Source organism: Python bivittatus, unplaced genomic scaffold, assembly GCF_059951505.1.
Source record: "Python bivittatus isolate LINGU-HERP-01145 unplaced genomic scaffold, Pbiv_v1 ctg000180_np1212, whole genome shotgun sequence".
Lineage (NCBI taxonomy): Eukaryota > Metazoa > Chordata > Lepidosauria > Squamata > Pythonidae > Python > Python bivittatus.
In genome coordinates this window covers 4,781,283-4,799,401 of record NW_028277047.1, presented here as the reverse complement: position 1 = coordinate 4,799,401, position 18,119 = coordinate 4,781,283, and the positions used below count along the sequence as shown (strand labels likewise).

The window sequence follows — 18,119 nt, the reverse complement described above, 5'->3', positions numbered from 1 at the left end:
TAAAGTCTGTTACTGCTTCCACTTCTACCCCTTCTATTTGCCAGGAATTGATAGGTCCAGATGCCATGATCTTAGCTTTTTTAATGTTGAGTTTCAAGCCAGCTTTCACACTCTCCTCTTTCACCCTCATCAAGAGGCTCTTTAGTTCTTCACTTTCTGCCATTAGGGTGGTAGGGGGATCATAAAGCACCTGTCTTGCAATGCAGGGATGATGTTACGGCAGTAGCGAAGAGCAGAAAGGGTCTCCTAAGCACTCAAGCACTGGGGGGCAGTGGCTAGGGTGTGAGGATTGGAGCTGGAGAGTGTTCAGATTCCTGCCCGACAGCTTGGACGGGTCATAGCTTGGACGGGAGGGGAGCGTGAGAAAGCAAGCAGCCCATCAAGGTTATCTCCTCTGTCGACCTATCGACCGTCATTTTTTATCCCATCTTCCAGGCCATTATGATTACGGCCTCCCCCCACGGCTGGCTGCCATTAAGCAACAGTGGTGTGCCCTGCCAATGAGGACTGTGTGCTAAAAAGATAGGATGCCCAGGGGGAGGGGAGGGGAGGGGAGGGAGATGGGAGGGGAAGAAGGGCAGAATCCAGTGGTAAGTGGTAAAGCTGGCGTTTGGGTCCAGTTCATGCCAAGGGCAGATGCCCCCTTGTTGGCTTTCTGACACAGTCGCTCTTATCCTCCTGGCCAAGAGATAAACCCTAATGCTTCTCAAGGCAGCCCCCTCTTCATGGAACTCTCCCCACCTCCGGGAGTCCCTGCCGCCCCTCCCTTGTTAAGAAAATCTCAATTTTCTGTGGTTTCAGCACATCTTTGGGCTATAACGGTCCCGAGTTCATCCCTCTATATTTGATTTTGGGGGTTTTATGATTATGTGTTTTTATTTTGCGTATTGCTGCGAGCGCCGTGGAATCTCTGGGAAGGGGGCTTGATTATAAGCATTGAAAATGAATGAATGAACGAATGAACGAACGCCCTTTCTGGAAGGCAGGGGCAAGGGAAGCCCACAGCAGCTTCTTCTCTGGTCAGTCAGTAACCCAGTTAGTTTTCCTACTTGCTGCTATGTTCTTCCTGGGAGCCAAGAGAAGGATCGTGTCTGGGAGCCCTCCGGTCAGGATCTGGTGCCACTCTGCCACGCTCAGCACCACTTATTTATGTTCTTTGTCGCTCACCTAACTGAGCCTCAGCGGTGGGAAAGTGGGGTGAGTGAGCTAAGTGGCGGGGAAGGAGCTGCAGGACTCTTGCACCAAGACGTCACCGAAAAAGCTCAAAATTCCGGGTCCAATTCAAGGCGCTGGTTATTACCTTTAAAGCCCTTCATGGCACAGGACCAGGTTATCTGAGGAGCCGTCTCGCCCCAGTTAGATCAGCCCACCCCACTCGGCCCGACAGAAGGGGCATGTTGCAGACCCCACTAGTCAAGGAATTTCGACTGGTGGGTTCTAGGAAGAGGGCCTTTTCTGCCATGGCCCCCACTCTGTGGAACAACGTACCAGCCTCATACTCAGGAAGAGCGTGAAATCCTGGCTATGCCAGAAGGCCTGGGGGCCGGATGGGGGCTCACACCAGTGGAGGTAGTTTGTGGGGTAATTGACTTTGCCCCCCGTCGTCTTGAATGTTTTTAGTATTTATGGATAGGGTTTGTTTTTACAGTTGATTTTTAATGGATTAATTCATTTTAATTATTTATGGGGTATTTTTAATTGTTTATGGGTTTTTATTGTCAGCCGCCCAGAGTCACCTGTTGGGGGAGATGGGCGGCATACAAATTTAATAAAAAATAAATAAAATTACCAAGGGAGGTAATTGCAATGCAGTTGTAGCTGAAGTCAAATTTTAGCTGTCCCTAGAAACGGGCTTTCCTTCCTTCCTTCCTTCCTTCCTTCCTTCCTTCCTTCCTTCCTTCCTTCCTTCCTTCCTTCCTTCCTTCCTTCCTTCCTATTTCAAATTTGTCACTGCCCATCTCACTACAGAGCGACTCTGGTTTTTAGATTTTTTTTATCCTGCATTTATTATTTTTATAAATAACTTGAGGCGGCAAACATGTCTAATACTCCTTCCTCCTCCTTTTTCCCCACAACAATAACCCTGTGAGGTGGGTTGGGCTGAGAGAGAGGGACTGGCCTTTTTTAGAGTGTTAGGAAACCTACATCATTTTGCAGAGGCACGCAAACTCCAGGAAGGGGCCAGCCGCTGTATCACGCAGGCCTCCTTTTGCTGCAGTTCAGCCAAGCCTAACGCGACCTTTTGGTGTGTCTTCCCATTCAGGTGGCTGTGAAAATAATCGACAAGACGCAGTTGAACTCCTCCAGCTTACAGAAGGTAAGACAGAGCAGCAGTTCTGGCTTCATGAATTTGCACGCCATGTTCCCTTTTGTGGGCTGTGTGAAGTCGCTGGCTTTTTCATCCCACTCTGTTTATTGTCCCAGGGTGGCTTTTAACGGCAATGACAGTTTAAAGCCTTTAGCCGCAATTGGCTGAGCGTCCCTGGCGTCACAGAGGTAACAGTGCAGTTGGGGGCTCTGCCATGAGCTGCAGAGCTGAGAAGGCAGGCCTGGAACATGCCCTCGATGGGAGTAATTTGGAGAAAAAAGCAAGGGAAACCTTCACTTTTGCCTATAAAGCATTCCCAAACGTACAGCCTTTTGTGTCCAGCTGGTGGCCTGCTCCTCTCTTCCCTGATGACAGATTTCAGGACGGGGCAACACCTCGAGACCCTCCAGAAGTACTTGAACTCAGGTTCCTATGAGCCTCAGCCAGTGCAGGATGCTGAGACTTGCAGGTCAATATCCAGACGGTCATGCCTTCCCTTCCCTTTACCTATGTACCAAGAAAAGTGACCAGGCTGCTTTAATCTTTTTTTTTTTTTTCACACAAAAACCAAACCATAATGTAGCAGGTTTGTTTTGGTCTCAGCTTTCTGTGCAAACCAGGTCTCACTGGGTGCTTCAGTCCTGCTGGAAGGTGATGGGGGAACTCAGCCTCTCAGTCCAAAAATGAGTCTTCGTTTCTGCTTCATTCCATTCCCCTAACATCCCCCCACTGCATCGTGGACTGCATCTGGCCGAATCCCAATAACAATGGCTTCCTTCCCCTGCAAGCAATGGCCCTTCTCGACAGCTGCAACCAGGACCCAAAACATGACAGCTGAGCCAGTAGGACTTAAGGTCCTATTTAGTCCCCAGCCTGACCTGACCAGCCAGGCCCCATGCAGCTGTGCTCAGCAGAAGTGGCTTTGGCAGCCGTCACCACCATCACCACCTGGAGCCTCCAGATGTGGCCCTTTTGGGGCAGGTGGTCCAAGCAGGGCTGATCCCTCCCCTTTGGCAGACTTGCATACAGTTACATAGCCGGAGGGCTTGGTTGTGCTTCAGAAAATCTTGGGCAGCCTTCAGGACTCCCTCTGTTTCTTGCTTCTCCTGTTTGCAAGGGACCAGATGTCCCCTGGCATGCTGATCTGTATGCTGGAGCTGTCGACAAAAGAAGGGGGCATAGAAAAAATTATTCTTGCCGGGGAGGGAAATGCACCCTCAGAGGCTTGGATTTATTGCCCCAACCTCTGCTATCAGCCAAAGGATGGTCTTGCTGGTTGATCTTGGTATTTGGAAATGTCTCATTGAATATAAGCTCCTGGGGTGTCATCAAAATGGCCAGGAATCCATATTATGTATTGTAAGCAGCAGAGAAGGTTTCTTTATCTAGAGTGCCTTTGTTTTAAAAAATATGGTTCTAGCCCTTATGAATGCTCCATAAATTTGTGCGGGGGGAGGGAGGACTGCTTCCATTCTTGTCTGTTTTATCTGCCATGTTTTATCCCAGGCATTTCCTTTCAGTCTGGTTCTTGGCCCCAGCCCACAGTGCAGGAGAACCTCTCCATCCTGGCCAGGAAGGCTATTCATTTAATAAGACCCAGTGACCCTAAACCCACCGTTCTTGGACGGTGTCACCTTTGCTGCTTTTCTATCCATGGGGCCTGCAAGAGACATGGGGCTGTTCTGTTCCGCCAGGCAGGAGCTGCTTCTGGGCGTGGAATTCCTGCCTTCCTTCCAAATCCCCAGGACCACCCTTTGGAGATCTCCAGAAGTTGTCCCTGTTACATCCCTTGGACGCCTAGCGTGTCCCTCAGCCTGGTAAAATTTTGCACGCCCCTGCTTTGAGTGAACATCTCTCCCCCTTTCCACCAGAAGGCTGGAGATGAGCTCTCTTCTGCTCTCCAAGTCGCAAAAGCACTGTCTGTGCATTGCTCCCTTAATGTCTCTTCTACTGTTCCCACCACAGGCGGCTGGACCATGTAGACATCGCACATGGCCTCCTCTGTAAGAGGCTGCTGGAAGCTGCCGTGAGGACAAATCCTTCCCCCTTTCTCTCTCAAGTCAGCTGTGGCTCTCTCTTCTCCCCCCCGAACCGCCCTCCCTCTTCCTCCAGATGACGGAGAGGACGCTGACAAGTCCAGTGGGGAGAGTCACTGAGAGTCACTGCCCCAGGAAGGCAGATCCTGCTTGTGCCAGTGTGAACTTGTACGAAAGGGTTCAGGCTTCCTGGCAATGAGCCACTCGCTGGCTAGCCAGCACTTGATCTCCCCCTTGGCAGTGCCCTGGAGACAGGGAGGTGCTTTGGAAGGTGTAACGGCAACCTGTTGCCAAGTTCAGGCAGTGGCGCGTCAAAGGGTTGCCTCTCTGTGGCAGACATGCTGATGTGTCTCAGGTTGTTTTTAGCTGGGAAGGTGGGCTTTCACTGATTGTCTTCCGCAGTTCATTAAGAACAGAGGGTGCTGATATGTAGGCTTGACCCTCTGAAGCAGTGTTTTTCAACCTGGGCAACTTTAAGAGGGGTGGACTTCAACTCCCAGAATTCTGGCTGGCTGGAGAATTCTGGGAGTTGAAGTCCACCCCTCTTAAAGTTGCCCAGGTTGAAAAACACTGCTCTGAAGAATTGGAGTTGCTCTGGTTGGGGAGGGCTCGTCCAGACCAGTGGCTTTTCCTCCCTGTTCAGTTCACTCTCGGCTCATCAAGCCATTCTTCGAGCCTTCAGTTTTGTTGCAAGCCGTCTTAGTGTCGATGACATGATCTTAGTCATAAGGTTGTGTCATGTCAGAGCAATAGGCGTATCTGACTGAAGGCTGTCCGGCCAACAAGCAGTGAGTTTGGAGCTGGGGTGGTGTGATGGTTGGGGCAGCTCTCCCCAACCTGGTGTTCTCCAGATGTGCTGAGGCTATGAGTCCCTGAATTCCCCCGTTGTGGGCTGGCAGTGGGCACAGCACGGTAAGGAAGAAGCCTTTTAAGAGAGGATGTTCACAAGAACAAGAATAAAATAGCTCACCATTAAATCCCAGGCCTCTCCGAACCCTTGCCTTGTCCCTATGCGTGACCTGGCTGTGCTACTTGGCACTGAGCCCCCCCGCAATGCTCTGCGTGCTTCTCCTTGTCCTGGATACTGTGCCACGGCCCCATCAGACCAAAGAGGTTGCACCAAGAGGAGCCTTTGGAGTGGGGTGGGGTGGCTTTCATATCTCAGCCCACCGGCAACTGGCCTCTCATACCTGGGTAGGGCCCCAGGCCTCTGAGTCCAGAAAGAGGAAGGAGGTAACAGCTGGAATCACCATCTGTCTCTGGGGGTTGCTGGGCCAAGGAAATATCTCGGCTGTAGTTTTTTTTTCCTCCGACAGCAAGCATTTTTGCATGAACAGCTGTCGCCGGGTTTGGAAGGGACGGTCTGCCTCCGTTGCCAGAGCATCTGCTTATCGAACTCAAGGGGTAGAGGGGTTTTTGGAAGGCCTAGGATTCGCCAACCGAGTCTTGAGTGAGTCTCCCTTTGCCCCCATCCCAAAGGTTTCTGCTGAAATTGTTCTGATCCAAACAAGCTCACGCTCGCCACTGCCACCCCTTACCAAATTTAGCAGATTTGAACCTGCTCTCTTTCTGCTCAAGTCCAGGTTGAGGAAAGTATGTGCTTGTGCCCAGCCTCTCTCTCCGCCCGCTGTCCCTTGGCTGAAATTTTCAGGGGCTTCTTATCCTGACTCCTCACAGGCCCAGTCAGCTTACCTTTTTGGCATTAACCGATTACTGTAACGTGTTATGCTTAAAAATGCTAAATCCAGTGAGAACAACGGTCTTGGGGGTCAGGTGATGTTGGGGAGGGGAAGATTCCCAAGAAAAGGTTTTCGAGAAAAGATTTTCCAGGAAAGACTGGACTGCTGTTTGTCCAGAATGGTATGAGGATTCCTACGGTGGGCAGGGGGTTGGACTAGGAGGTCTCCAAGGTCCCTTCCAGCCATATTCCATAGCAGTGTTTCTCAACCTTGGCAACGTTAAGATGGGTGGACTTCAAGTCCCAGAATTCCCCAGCCAGCATTGCTGGCTGGGGAATTCTGGAACTTGAAGTCCACCCATCTTAACGTTGCCAAGGTTGAGAAACGCTGTTCTGTAGGATTGGGAACGTGTTATTTGGCTTCAGCCCCTCTCCTCCAACAAGCTTTCTGCAAGCCAGGGCAACCAGCCACTTCCTGTGTCTGGCAGCATCCTGCAAAGTCCCTCATCCCCGTGAACCTTGATGCCAACAGGAATTCTGGGATTTACAGTCCCAGCACATCCAGAAGTCACCACGTGGGGAGAGGCTGCTTCCAGATAGGGGAACACCGCCATTAGAGGCTTGCAAGTAACTATCTACATTGACCTGGCTGGTCTTTTTTTCCCTATTCTTTTTCTCCAGCTCTTCCGGGAAGTGCGAATAATGAAGGTTTTGAATCATCCCAATATAGGTGAGAACGCCAGGCCTAGTTTGCCTCTTTTCTTCCCTACTCCCTACCGGATGTGGATGTTCCTTATCTGCCGGTCCTACCCTGGGGGGAAGAAGCGGGTGGGCCTTGCCCACCAAACGTCTCCCCAGCCTTCTGATGCTCCCGACATCTGGCTTTGCTGGCTGGAGCTTGCAAGAGTTCACTGCCGACACCTCTGGCGCCAGGTGGGGACGGGGGGGCCTCCCCTGTCCTCCGTTCTCAGACAGCCTCCTGCCCCCGATCCTGAAAGCCATTGAATGTTCCAACATGGCCATAGAAAGCCTCTCTTCCTTGTGGCTTCGGGAGGCTCTTTTGCTGGCGGCTGCCAGTTTTCCTGTGGCAGTGCCTTTCGCCAGGTAACCCGCAGGCGTGTCTCCTCTTTCTGCCTGAGCCAGCTGCTGCCGGCTTCCTTATTTGGGAAGGTGTTTCTAATCTCGCTCACCCTTTCCCCCTTCTTGCCTTTCAGTTAAGTTATTTGAAGTCATAGAGACGGATAAGACGCTGTACCTCGTCATGGAGTACGCCAGCGGAGGTGAGTGTTCATCCTGCCCCCCAGGCTCCCAATTCCGGGCGCCAGATGGGGTTCGCAGATCGCGCTAAGGCCTAATGCAGTTGGCTTAATTTTATGTTTAGCCTGCTGGGTGAATCCAGCCATTGCAATCGGTAAACTGTGATTTTTGGCCTACTGTGGGGTGAACTCTGCCGATTGAGATTTATTTGACAAAGCAAGTCATGGCTTTGTAATACGTGAGCTTAGCCCTAGCTTGCTGTATTAGCTGGTTTTCTTTGCCGTTTTCAAACAATTTGGGAAAGATACATGGGGTTCATCTCTGCCCTCACACTAGATGCGTTCCAGATGTGTGGACTTTAACTCCCAGAATTCCCCAAGCAGCTCGAGCGTTCTGGGAGTTGAAGGGTACACATTTGGAAATGTTCAAATTGGGGAAGATTGTCCAGTCCTACCAGAGCCTAGTTCACACGGTCCAGTTTAGCTTGTTTGTCTTTTGCTTAACATGATGCACGCGTACACCCATTACGACGTGGGCCACAATGTTTTGTGCACTGTAGTTTGGTGTAGTGGTTAAAGTGCTGGACTAGCCATGAATTCTAGTTCTGCCTTAGGCCTGAAAGCCGGCTGCTTATCTCTTGGCCCAACCCACCTCATGGGGTTGTTGGTGTGGCGAAAATAGGAGACGGGAGCACTAGGTATGCTGCTTTGAGTTGTACAAAATAAAGGTGGGACATAAATATAACAGTAAATGAATTATGGCTTATGGTTTAGCATTCTGTATGAGTTCAGTCAATGATGGGATTCATGAACTGTGCTAAGCTGGTTTGTTCTTGGGTCAGCACAGAGTGTGAAGCTGGCTTAAACTTAGCATTATATATGTGGTTATATGACTTGTTCAGCAAAACATGGTGAAAACAATCCATGAACATGCAGAGTCAGGCTCTGTTAGTTATATATTCATAGAAGTATGAAGCTGGCCAGTCACTGGGGGCTTCTTTTGCAAGTGGCTTATCCCAGGAAAGTTTATCTGCTATACCCATTCCAAGAGGCATTTATATACATATATACTCACATACATACATACATACATACATACATACATACATACATACATACTCCCAGCAAGTTATCAGCGAGACAAAAAAGGAATTTAAATCTGATCTGTTAGAACTTTTTTTTTTTTAATCTCCTTTCCTTGTGACTGATGATGGTTCTTCTGAGTTGAGGGTTCCCCCCTGCTTCTCTTGCACTGAGTGGCCCCTGAATCCCTGGAGACAGTCTGACAAGCTTCCTAGGAATGGCATATGGTCCATTAGGAGTAACAAAGGCCTTTCAAAATGGCAGGGCAGCGCCAGATGGGCAAAATCCATTCCTGCCCCCTGCAGTACCTGGAGCTGGCAGGACTCAGATGAAAGTGAGACAGCTGGCTGGGAGGCTGGCTTTCATGCAGAAAGCCAGGTGGGGATCTGTGCCCATCCAGGCAGAGAATGGGCGCCTCCTGGCTTTTACTGACTCCGGCAGAGAAAGGCCTTTCCCATCAAGTGCACCTTGATCCATCAGCTGGAGACGCTGGAGAGCACTATCTGGGGATTTCTGCATAGCAGGCAGATTCCTGCTAAGTAGAGCTGGGCATGATCTCAGTTCCTCCAGGCATTGCCCAAAAATGGCAAAGCGATGCTCTTGGTGGTGGCAGCCAGGGAAGGCATGAGATGGAAATCAACAGTTTAGGGCAGTGTTTCTCAACCTTGGCCATTGGAAGATGGGTGGACTTCAACTCCCAGAATTCCCCAGCTGGTTGAAGTCCACACATCTTCCAGTGGCCAAGGTTGAGAAACACTGGTTTAGGGCCTAACTTCCTCAGGTGTCTAGGTCTGGTCGTATCCCCATAGCAAAAATCATTAGCTTTTGAAAAGCTTGCTCCCCGCCCCACCTCCCCTTCCTTATTTATTTCCCTGATTTATGTGCCGTAGTTCTGTTCAAAATGAAAAGGCAGCTTCTGGTTTAGAATTGCACTCTCCTTCTTCCTCCAGGCGAAGTGTTTGACTACTTAGTCGCTCACGGCAGAATGAAAGAGAAGGAAGCGCGGGCGAAATTCCGACAGGTTGGTGCTGTTTCCCCCTTTTTTTAGCCTGGGAAAAGCCATAGCCAGTAAGGGGTCTCTGCCCCCACCCGTAGCTTGGCCAAGAGGAAATTGGGGCTGTGGGAAAGAGACAGGGCTGCGCGAGTGCCGAATTTGCTCCTCATAGAATTTGGCATCCTGACCCTTAACGTTTGAGGTCAAAAGCAACCCCTTAGGATCCTTAGGTTGATAAGCACGGCTTTTGAATTTTTAAAAGCTGGGGTGGAAGAGGGAAGGGAAGGCGCTAGCCAAGGGCAGCTGACTGCATTCTGGAAAAGTTTCTCCTCCTTTGCTGACCTCCCCGGTTATGTGCAGTTGAATCTTGAATGAGAGAACAAAAAAAACCTTCTTGAAAGGCGCAAAGGCCTTTTCTGGTCCAAATGGGCTTGTGTGTGATGGTCTTTCTTCCTTTGGCATGCAACGGTATTTATCGTGGTCCTTCCATTCATCCAGATGTTGACAACTGGGGCTTTTGTGAAGCCCCTTATGGCCCCTTCCAGCCCAGAAAGCAAAATTCTCACAGTTGCCAAGTAGCAGGTTTATTGCAATGACAAAGGGGTTAGGTTACAGACTCTAGGAAGCTGGCTGGTGTGGCTCGGCCCTCATTTATCAAAGAGTACATTAAGGCAGGGCCTCCCCGCTGCCATTGATTTTTCTTCTTATGGAGTCCTGGTTTAAGGGGAAGGAGGCTAGTTTCTTATTCAGCAGTATTTTGGAAATGTCCACTTTCATTCCCCAGGCCAGAGAATTCCATTGCCGCTTGCTTCCTCCACCCCTTGGTCTCCTCTCCTTATAATGCCACCTTAACTAGGGGCTGTCACTGTGTCGTGTGACAATCAGTTCCTTAAAATTAGTCATACATAGTAGGAAAACGGTAGAGTTGGAAGCTAAGTAAGAAAATGAGCTTGGAGCTGCACACCAGTGGGTGGGAAGGAGAAGAGGGAGAAGAGAGAGTCTCATTGGTTCATTGGTGCAACAGTTTTGCCCCCCCCCCAGGAACAGACAACCCCTCCCCCACAGGCCTGCCTTTCTGGATGCTGTGTGCGAATGGTGCAACTACACAGAGAGGCCCAGTTTATGCAGCTCTTTTGCCTCCTTGGAAAAGACACCCCAGTTGCTCCTCCTCACACACCCACTTCCTCACCATATCATTTACCTACAGTTCCCAGCGTTGGGGCTACAACACCGAAGAGCAACTGTGGTGTAACTGGGTCTAAAAAGTATTGGGGTTGACTGGTGACCTCAATGCAGAAATGCCTTCTTCACCCTTGTTCCCCTTACCTTCCAGATAGTTTCTGCTGTGCAGTACTGTCACCAAAAATTCATTGTACATAGAGACTTGAAGGTGAGTATAAAAGGAGAAGGCGCTTGACTTACCCACCAGGGTTCACCGAGCTTGCCTTAATTCATGCTTCTGCTTTGCCAGTGTGGAATTCAGAATCGGAGGTTCAGGTTCAGCTCTGCTTGAGCGAGGGAGCAGCTGGATGAGAGCAGGCATCTGGTTCTCAAGATCTAAGCAGAACTTGGACTGAGGTTGAAGAGGCCCTCCGGCACTCCCTCCCCCCCCGAGGGGCTCCTGTCTCACCAGCATTGCTTTCTCCCTGCCTTAAGGGTGCCACCTGTGCCGCAATGCCAGCTTGGCAGAAGATTAAGTCAGCTGAATGGTCAAGGATTCAGCATGGCCTCAAGCCAGCTCCTCTATCAGAGCAGTTTGACCCAAACAGAAGGGTTCTTTCCAGTTCTTGCCCTCTTGTCTAGATTGCTGGTTTGGATTTGAGGCTTGGCCTGACTTTCTACCCATTTGCCCCTTGCCCCAATATTCTCCCCATCAGCCATGGGTAACATGGCTGAGGGCTCTTGGATTGAAAGGCAGCCTTAGGCTATCCTTCCTTCCCCAACCAAATGCTCTTGAAGGGCCTTTCATCCTCAGCCAGCTAGCATCTGGACTGAGGATGAAAGGACAGCTCGAGCATGTTGCTTTTGCCCTCACTCCTCACTTGTTTCCCCCCAGAGTATATCAAATGCCCCCCTCCTGGTTTATTGTGAACATTAATATTGAATATCAAGGGCTTTCCAAGCAAAGACTTTCCAAGCAAAGACTCAGGAGAGCTGGCATGCTGGTTTAAGTTAGGCAGGCAGAAGCCGAAGATTACTGGGACTGTTCCCTGCTGTTTTATTTATCTGCTGTTTGCTTGTTCATTTATAGTTTTTGCAACTTGCCCCAGTCTGCAGACTGTGGGCAGCATGCAATCAAACAAGGCATAAAGAAAAGTATATAAATGTTAATAATGAATTTTGGAGGTGGGAATCCCACAAAAACTGTATGACCAAAAATAATAATAATATGGTAAAAACAAATTTCCATGAGTTCTTAAAGACACTTAGTGAACACTCGTGAACCCCAGGGAAAATCGCAGATCACTCTAGCTCTGCCCTTGGGCAGAGCAGTCTCACCCTCTTTGCTTCATCCCCCAATCAGCTGTGTCCCCCAGTCTCCCCAAAAGGGTTGTGGTTCCTGATTCCTCAAAGGTTCCCATCTTTGATTTAACCTGTGATCATTTCCAGCCCAAAGTCACGGGCTCCCTGTGGGTTACCCCCTTTTGAATCTCCTCCCCACCCCTTTTCTCTTGCCCCCCAGGCAGAGAATCTGCTGTTAGATGCCGACATGAACATCAAGATTGCAGACTTTGGTTTCAGCAACGAGTTCACGTTTGGCAACAAGCTTGACACGTTCTGCGGGAGCCCCCCGTACGCAGCGCCTGAATTGTTCCAGGGCAAGAAGTACGACGGACCCGAGGTGGACGTCTGGAGCCTTGGGGTCATTCTCTACACACTGGTCAGCGGCTCCCTGCCTTTTGATGGGCAGAACCTCAAGGTAAGAAGGGGCCCAGAAGACGAGCTTAACTCATGCACAGCTGGGTGACCCAGTTTTGATTTAAAGGCATCTGGAAGAATCCACCTCTCTTCTCCCATGCAGAACACTTCCAGCTCCCTTGTGTGTGCATGTGCATGGATCCTATTTTATCAGGGCTTAAAATAATTGTTTATTTCCCCCGCCACCACGTCCTCTCCTTTTGCAGGAGCTGCGAGAACGGGTCTTGAGGGGGAAGTATCGCATCCCCTTCTATATGTCCACGGACTGCGAGAACCTGCTGAAAAAATTCCTTATCCTGAACCCTAGCAAGAGAGGCACTTTAGAGGTGAGCGGATGAAAGCTGGACTTCCAGTTGGTGGGAGGAAATGAAAGCAGAGTCAGGTACCCCCTTTGGAATTCCTCGTGAAACACCCCCACTAAAGAGGCGGCCGATACAGTCATCTTTGGGGATCTTCTGCAGATATGTGCTGACTTTAGGCAAAGTCGGGATGTTGGTTCATCTTACCTCAAGAGGCACGACATGTTTACCTGGATTGGTAGGGGAAGGGTTGCTCTGTTGTGTGAACCCCATAAACCTGTCACCAGGAGATCAGAAAGGGCTAAATTGTCCCCAGTCAGTTCTGTCTGGTTTAATTCCCACCCATCTGCTGGAACAGAGTCCAAGTGTCTGAGAGTTACAAAAACTGGGAGTTTGTTCGTTCAGCATACCAGCACCCACAGCTGCATAGGGGTGAAAGAGAATAGAGGAAGGTCACCTCCTTAGCTCTGCCAATCATCATGGCAAACCCAACTGGGCCACTCCATTTTCTTTTCAATCTTTTCTCCGAAGATTGCGGGAGAAGGCAGGAACTGACAATTTCTTAGCCTCTTCTCCACCAGCTCTAAAGATGTGAAAAAGAGCACCTTCCTGTTCAGCTAAGATGTTGATAATCATTCATTGTTGATGCATAGGGATAAGGGTTTACTTGGGGAAGCAACTGACTAGGTTGGCTGTATTGTACAAACGTGGCCAGTAGGTGGAGTTCACACAACACACTTGACCAGGTCAGTGAAAGACTTAGTGGCTGCGTCCACATATCATGCTAAGCCTGGGTGATGTTAATCTTGGCTAGTCTTTCTGTGACTTAGAGTGTGTTGTGTGAAGCCAGCCTGTTTGGTTAATCATGATTCAGTGTATCGTGTGAACCCAGACAATGGGGTAATTCAGTAACCCAGTTAAGTATGTGTGTGAACCCTGCTGGTATTTACTACCCCAGAAGTAAGCAGCCCCAGGATAAGTACCAACTTCAAGCCCCTTTTGGCACCCATGTGGCACGGCATAGCCAAAATTCATCAGCAAATGTCCAAATGGTGGTGGGTGTCCAAGGGTTCACTGTTCCTTGTCTGCCTGCTGTCCTCGGGGCTGCTGCGCTGAATTTTTCCAAAGCTGCTTTTGGAGGGGCACAGAGTTAATCCTGAACTCTCACCAGTGCAAAGCACAGCCTTTTGCCATGGCCTTGGATGGGCTCCTCCGTGCAAAATTCATTGTCTCCTCCTCTGTAAAAGCTTTGCTGTCCATTACTGAGCAGCATCTCCCTCTGTAGAGAGCCAGGGAGATGGCCTTGAAGCAAATATTCAGAAATTCTTACATAAACAAAGAGGACAGAAGTATTCCTTAAGTCCTGGGAAGAGAGGTACACATAGTCCTCACTTAACAACTATTCGTTTAGTGACTATTCAAAGTTACAACGGTGCTGAACAAAGGGACTTACAACCAGTCCTCACACTTAGAACTGTCGCAGCACCCCCGCAGTCATATGATTGCAATCCGGGCACTTGGCAACCAGCTTGCACTTAGAACAGTTGCAGCATCCCAGGGTCACATGATTGCCATTTGCAACCTTCCCAGCTGGCTTCCAGCAAGCAGAATCAATGGGGAACTGCGTGATTCACTTAATGACCATATGATTTGCTTAATGGCCATGGTGGTTCACTTAATGACCACTGCAAGAAAGGTCGTAAAATAGGGTGCAACTTGCTTAACAACCACCCCGCTTAACAATGAATTTTCCAGTCCCTATTGTGGTCGTTAAGTGAGGACTACCTGTAGTAGTAAGAAGAGACACAGGGTGGCTCCTTCCTGACTCCCTAAGAGGGAGGGCAGGAGCAGCTCAGTGAGACTTGCAAGATTCTGTTATTACAGCCTATCTCAATGAGGTAGAATTCTGATGGGTTTCCTGATCTGGTCTACCTCGAAGGGCTGATACCCTCTCCCTTGGTTGACTGGGCAGACTCTGCTGGTTGGTATTCCCGTAGTCTAATGGGCCCTTCGATAGATGGCATGCTATTTGCATTTGCACCATCGAGTAGCAAGGGCAGCAATAAAATCTCTTTGCTTGCCACCCTGGCAGGAATTGGGGTCTGTAGCTCAAAACAAAAGCCCTTTTTAATTTAACGTCAGCTCTCACCCCCAGCCAGAACAACCGTTATAGCCAAGTTCAGGTACCTCCTGGTTTCAACATGGGCTCATAAATGGGTGTGTGGGCACGTGTGTGTGCAGTTTCATTTTTTAAAAGGCTGGTAATGGCAGAGTCCTGGAACAGAAGCCAAGAGCTCTTCAATCACTGGACTTCGTGCACATTTCATCTGGGTGTATTGATCTTTGCACAATGTGTTGTTAATAACAATCGATCACAATCCTGCAAAATTTAATTTCATAATTAACTATTGAAAAATGGGCACTGGTTTCTCCCTTTGTTACAGTGGTGATCAATCAATGCTGTAAATAGTTGCTGATTTCAGGCAGAAAAGCCCTTTTCACACTTTAACAGACAGCAAATTTGGGGGTGGATTCAGCATACAACTTCAAAGCAAGCCAGAGAAACCCAGACTTGTTCGCTTATATTCTTGCTGTGATCCAATCTTTTGCCAATATATTTCGATCTATGCTGCATTTTTCTATACGTTTTAAGGCACTCTCAAGAGCATAATTCTAAAAACACAAAATGATTGGAAATACCCAGGGTTCCAGCCACATCGTTGATAAACGATGGCTTATTGTTTACTTGGTGCAAACTTAGCCAGTTGTGGTTTATTCAACCAACTCGCTTAAACCATGGTTTAGCATAATGCGCTAAACAGCCACGGTGTCTTTTGGGGAGCACCTCCCGTTTCTGAGCATTTTCCCCTGCGAAAGCCTTACCTTTTCCTGCTGTGCATCTGCAACTGTTATTATTGGGTTTATTATTTATTTTTAAACCACCTCCTTGCTGGTCCAAATAAGGCCCCATTCATTTTCTTGTCGTCTACCACCCCCTTTGTCTGTCTGGCTTGAAGTGCCCAAATTACTTCTCTGCATGAAAGAGGTAATTTACCAGGCCCCTTCAGCTTTTTCTTAAGCTCTCCAACAGGGAAGTTGTTTTACATCCACTGCTTTCTGCCCACTAGGAATCGTTCTGCCACTTCAGGGCAGTAGCCCTGATGTGGATTTGAAAGTGGGAACGAAAAAGGAGCAGCCAGCAAGCTTTCCCAGGGGGCAGGTGGGGGTCATTAGCAAATACGTCCCCAGTTTTCCTGTAAAAGTGGAGGGAGGGTGCTGTGTGAAGGATGAGAAGGAGGCAAGGTGAGGCAGAGATATCCTTTGGGAACCGTTGGCATGTCTGCCTATTGTTACTAGGGTTGGGTTTCTGGTCAAGCATGCTGGGCTTCTTTCTCCCCCCACCACATGTACTAAGAGGTCAACAGTGGGACAGACTCTGTTCCCTACTCCCCTCCGTGTCAAGCACTCCAAGGTGTTGTGCCCAGATGCATTCATGACTTAAGGGGGGGAAAAGAGAGGTGGGGTGGGGAACGTGTTGTAGTTTAGACAGTGATGACAAAGGGATCGTATGCTTCCTTCCTCCCCCCCTCCTTAAGCCCTATCTGAGGAGATCAGACTGAGAGCCAGCGAACCGATCACGTTTGCTCGTGTGCAGGATCAGAAACGGAACATGAGTTTTGCATCCCAAAGGCCTGAGGTCCAGTCCGTGTTCTCCTCCATTAAAAAGGAGGTGGTGGGGTCAGCAGGCCCATGAGAGAAGACCTGCCCCTTATCAGCTAGTGTCCCATGAAGATCGCCTTCGCAGATCTTTCTCCTGGTGCTCCCGCTGTCCGTAATGAGGGACGCTGGGCTGCCTTGGTGGAGGTTCCCTGCTGATCGTCGATACAGATGCCTTTTCTGTGACATGCAAAGGCCTTTTAACGTGGGATGAGACTGTATTATCTAATTGCTTTACTGTTTCTTTTCCTCTGCTGTTTGCTCATCCTCTTCAATGTCCTGTGGTGGTGGTGGTGGTGGTGATGATGTAGTACAGAGTTTTATTCGATAAATAGCTCAGCCATTGTCCTGGTTCCGTATTAAGGAAGCTTCCCCCACCCCCCACCCCCAGCAGTAGCATTTCCACGTTTAAAAGAAAAAAGCCTCCGCCTTTTGAAAGAATACCAATCCTTCCTTTTTTCTTTTAAAAAAAGAAAACACCCTTCAAACAAAATGCAAGTTTTTTGTTTTTGTTTTAAAGACCTTCTGAGCCATGTGATATCCATACCCTACGTGGCTCTACATTTCTACCTTTCCTTCCCCGTAGCAAATCATGAAAGACCGCTGGATGAATGTGGGACATGAGGACGATGAATTGAAGCCTTATGTGGAACCTCTGCCAGACTACAAGGACCCTCGGCGGACAGGTACATGAGAAGGGGGGGATAGGTAATCCTCATTTGATGGCCAGGTGGGACAGGCCACCTTCTGAGCAGCTGAGGGGGGGTGTTCTTTCCTACAACACACTCACAGATCTCAATTTGCCTCCTAGTTTTATTTTCTTACATAGTTTATTGCTGTTTTCAAGAGGCCAGCGTCAGGAGTACAGAAAGAACAGACCTACATGCAGACTGAAACCGTCTGCATGTATTCTAAAATGAAAACCAGAGCGAGAAGGGGTTTGACCAAAAGTTAGGCCCGGGTAAATCCTGCAAGCCCCAAAGTGACAAAGTGATGCTGGAGCGAAACTTTGCAGGGTTGCTAGAAATGCCCAAACTTTAGTCTGAGGGGAGGGAAGAAGCATGGAATTCAGGCCCAAATATCTTACAGAGCAGACCACACAGAAGAATGTGATTTCTCCGCTTCATTGGTCCTGCAAGGACAGCAACGTTACTCAGAAGGTCCGTTTGGACACTCCCCTGTCCTTAATCCTCAGGGTTGAACATTAAATCGAAGTACCATAAAAGCCCAACGGTGTTTTCAGCACCATGAAATTTTATTCACTTCTCCATCCTCCAAGGAGTATTGACCCTCTTCCTCCCTCTGCTCCCCTTCTTCTCCCTCACCCTACAGAGCTCATGATTTCCATGGGATACACCCGGGAAGAAATCCAGGACTCCTTAGTCAGCCAGAAGTATAATGAAGTTATGGCGACGTATCTGCTGCTAGGTTACAAAAACTCAGAGGTGAGCGCGAGGGGTGCGCCTGCCTGAATTGAACTTCTGAACGGCAGCCTCCAGGGGCGGTTTGCAGCCCTGAAACAAGCGTGCAATTTAGTCACATTGCTTTTCTCGTGTTAGGTTGGCTCTTCTGTTTCCTTTGAAACTCTGTCAGTGGAAAAGTCTGAGCAGAAGGCTTCCAAGCGCATTGTGCATGCGGCCACCAGGTTCCAGCACCTGCCTCCCGAATTGGCAGTGCCCTCCACCCACCCCTGGACTTTCCGAGCGCTGCTCACTGTCAGGGTTTCCTATTAGAGTTTTGCAGTTGCCAACCTGACGTGGTTAAAACGTGCAATTGACAGACTGCACTCTTTCTGTTCGCCGCTGGATGCAATCAGAAGCAAGGCTGTA

General features: G+C 49.2%; 1 protein-coding gene across 11 annotated transcripts in view; it reads left to right on the top strand.

The window, feature by feature from the left end:
- MARK2 (microtubule affinity regulating kinase 2) overlaps window positions 1–18,119 on the top strand; it is a 97,074-nt gene that overhangs the window by 64,389 nt on the left and 14,566 nt on the right. For all 11 annotated transcript variants that reach the window (XM_088137387.1, XM_088137385.1, XM_088137386.1 and 8 more), the window contains 9 exons: window positions 2,264–2,317; window positions 6,704–6,752; window positions 7,237–7,302; window positions 9,312–9,382; window positions 10,689–10,745; window positions 12,039–12,275; window positions 12,481–12,600; window positions 16,877–16,976; window positions 17,623–17,735. In XM_088137387.1, coding sequence (XP_087993513.1) covers window positions 2,264–2,317; window positions 6,704–6,752; window positions 7,237–7,302; window positions 9,312–9,382; window positions 10,689–10,745; window positions 12,039–12,275; window positions 12,481–12,600; window positions 16,877–16,976; window positions 17,623–17,735 — 867 coding nt within the window. The remainder of the gene's footprint in view (window positions 1–2,263; window positions 2,318–6,703; window positions 6,753–7,236; window positions 7,303–9,311; window positions 9,383–10,688; window positions 10,746–12,038; window positions 12,276–12,480; window positions 12,601–16,876; window positions 16,977–17,622; window positions 17,736–18,119) is intronic.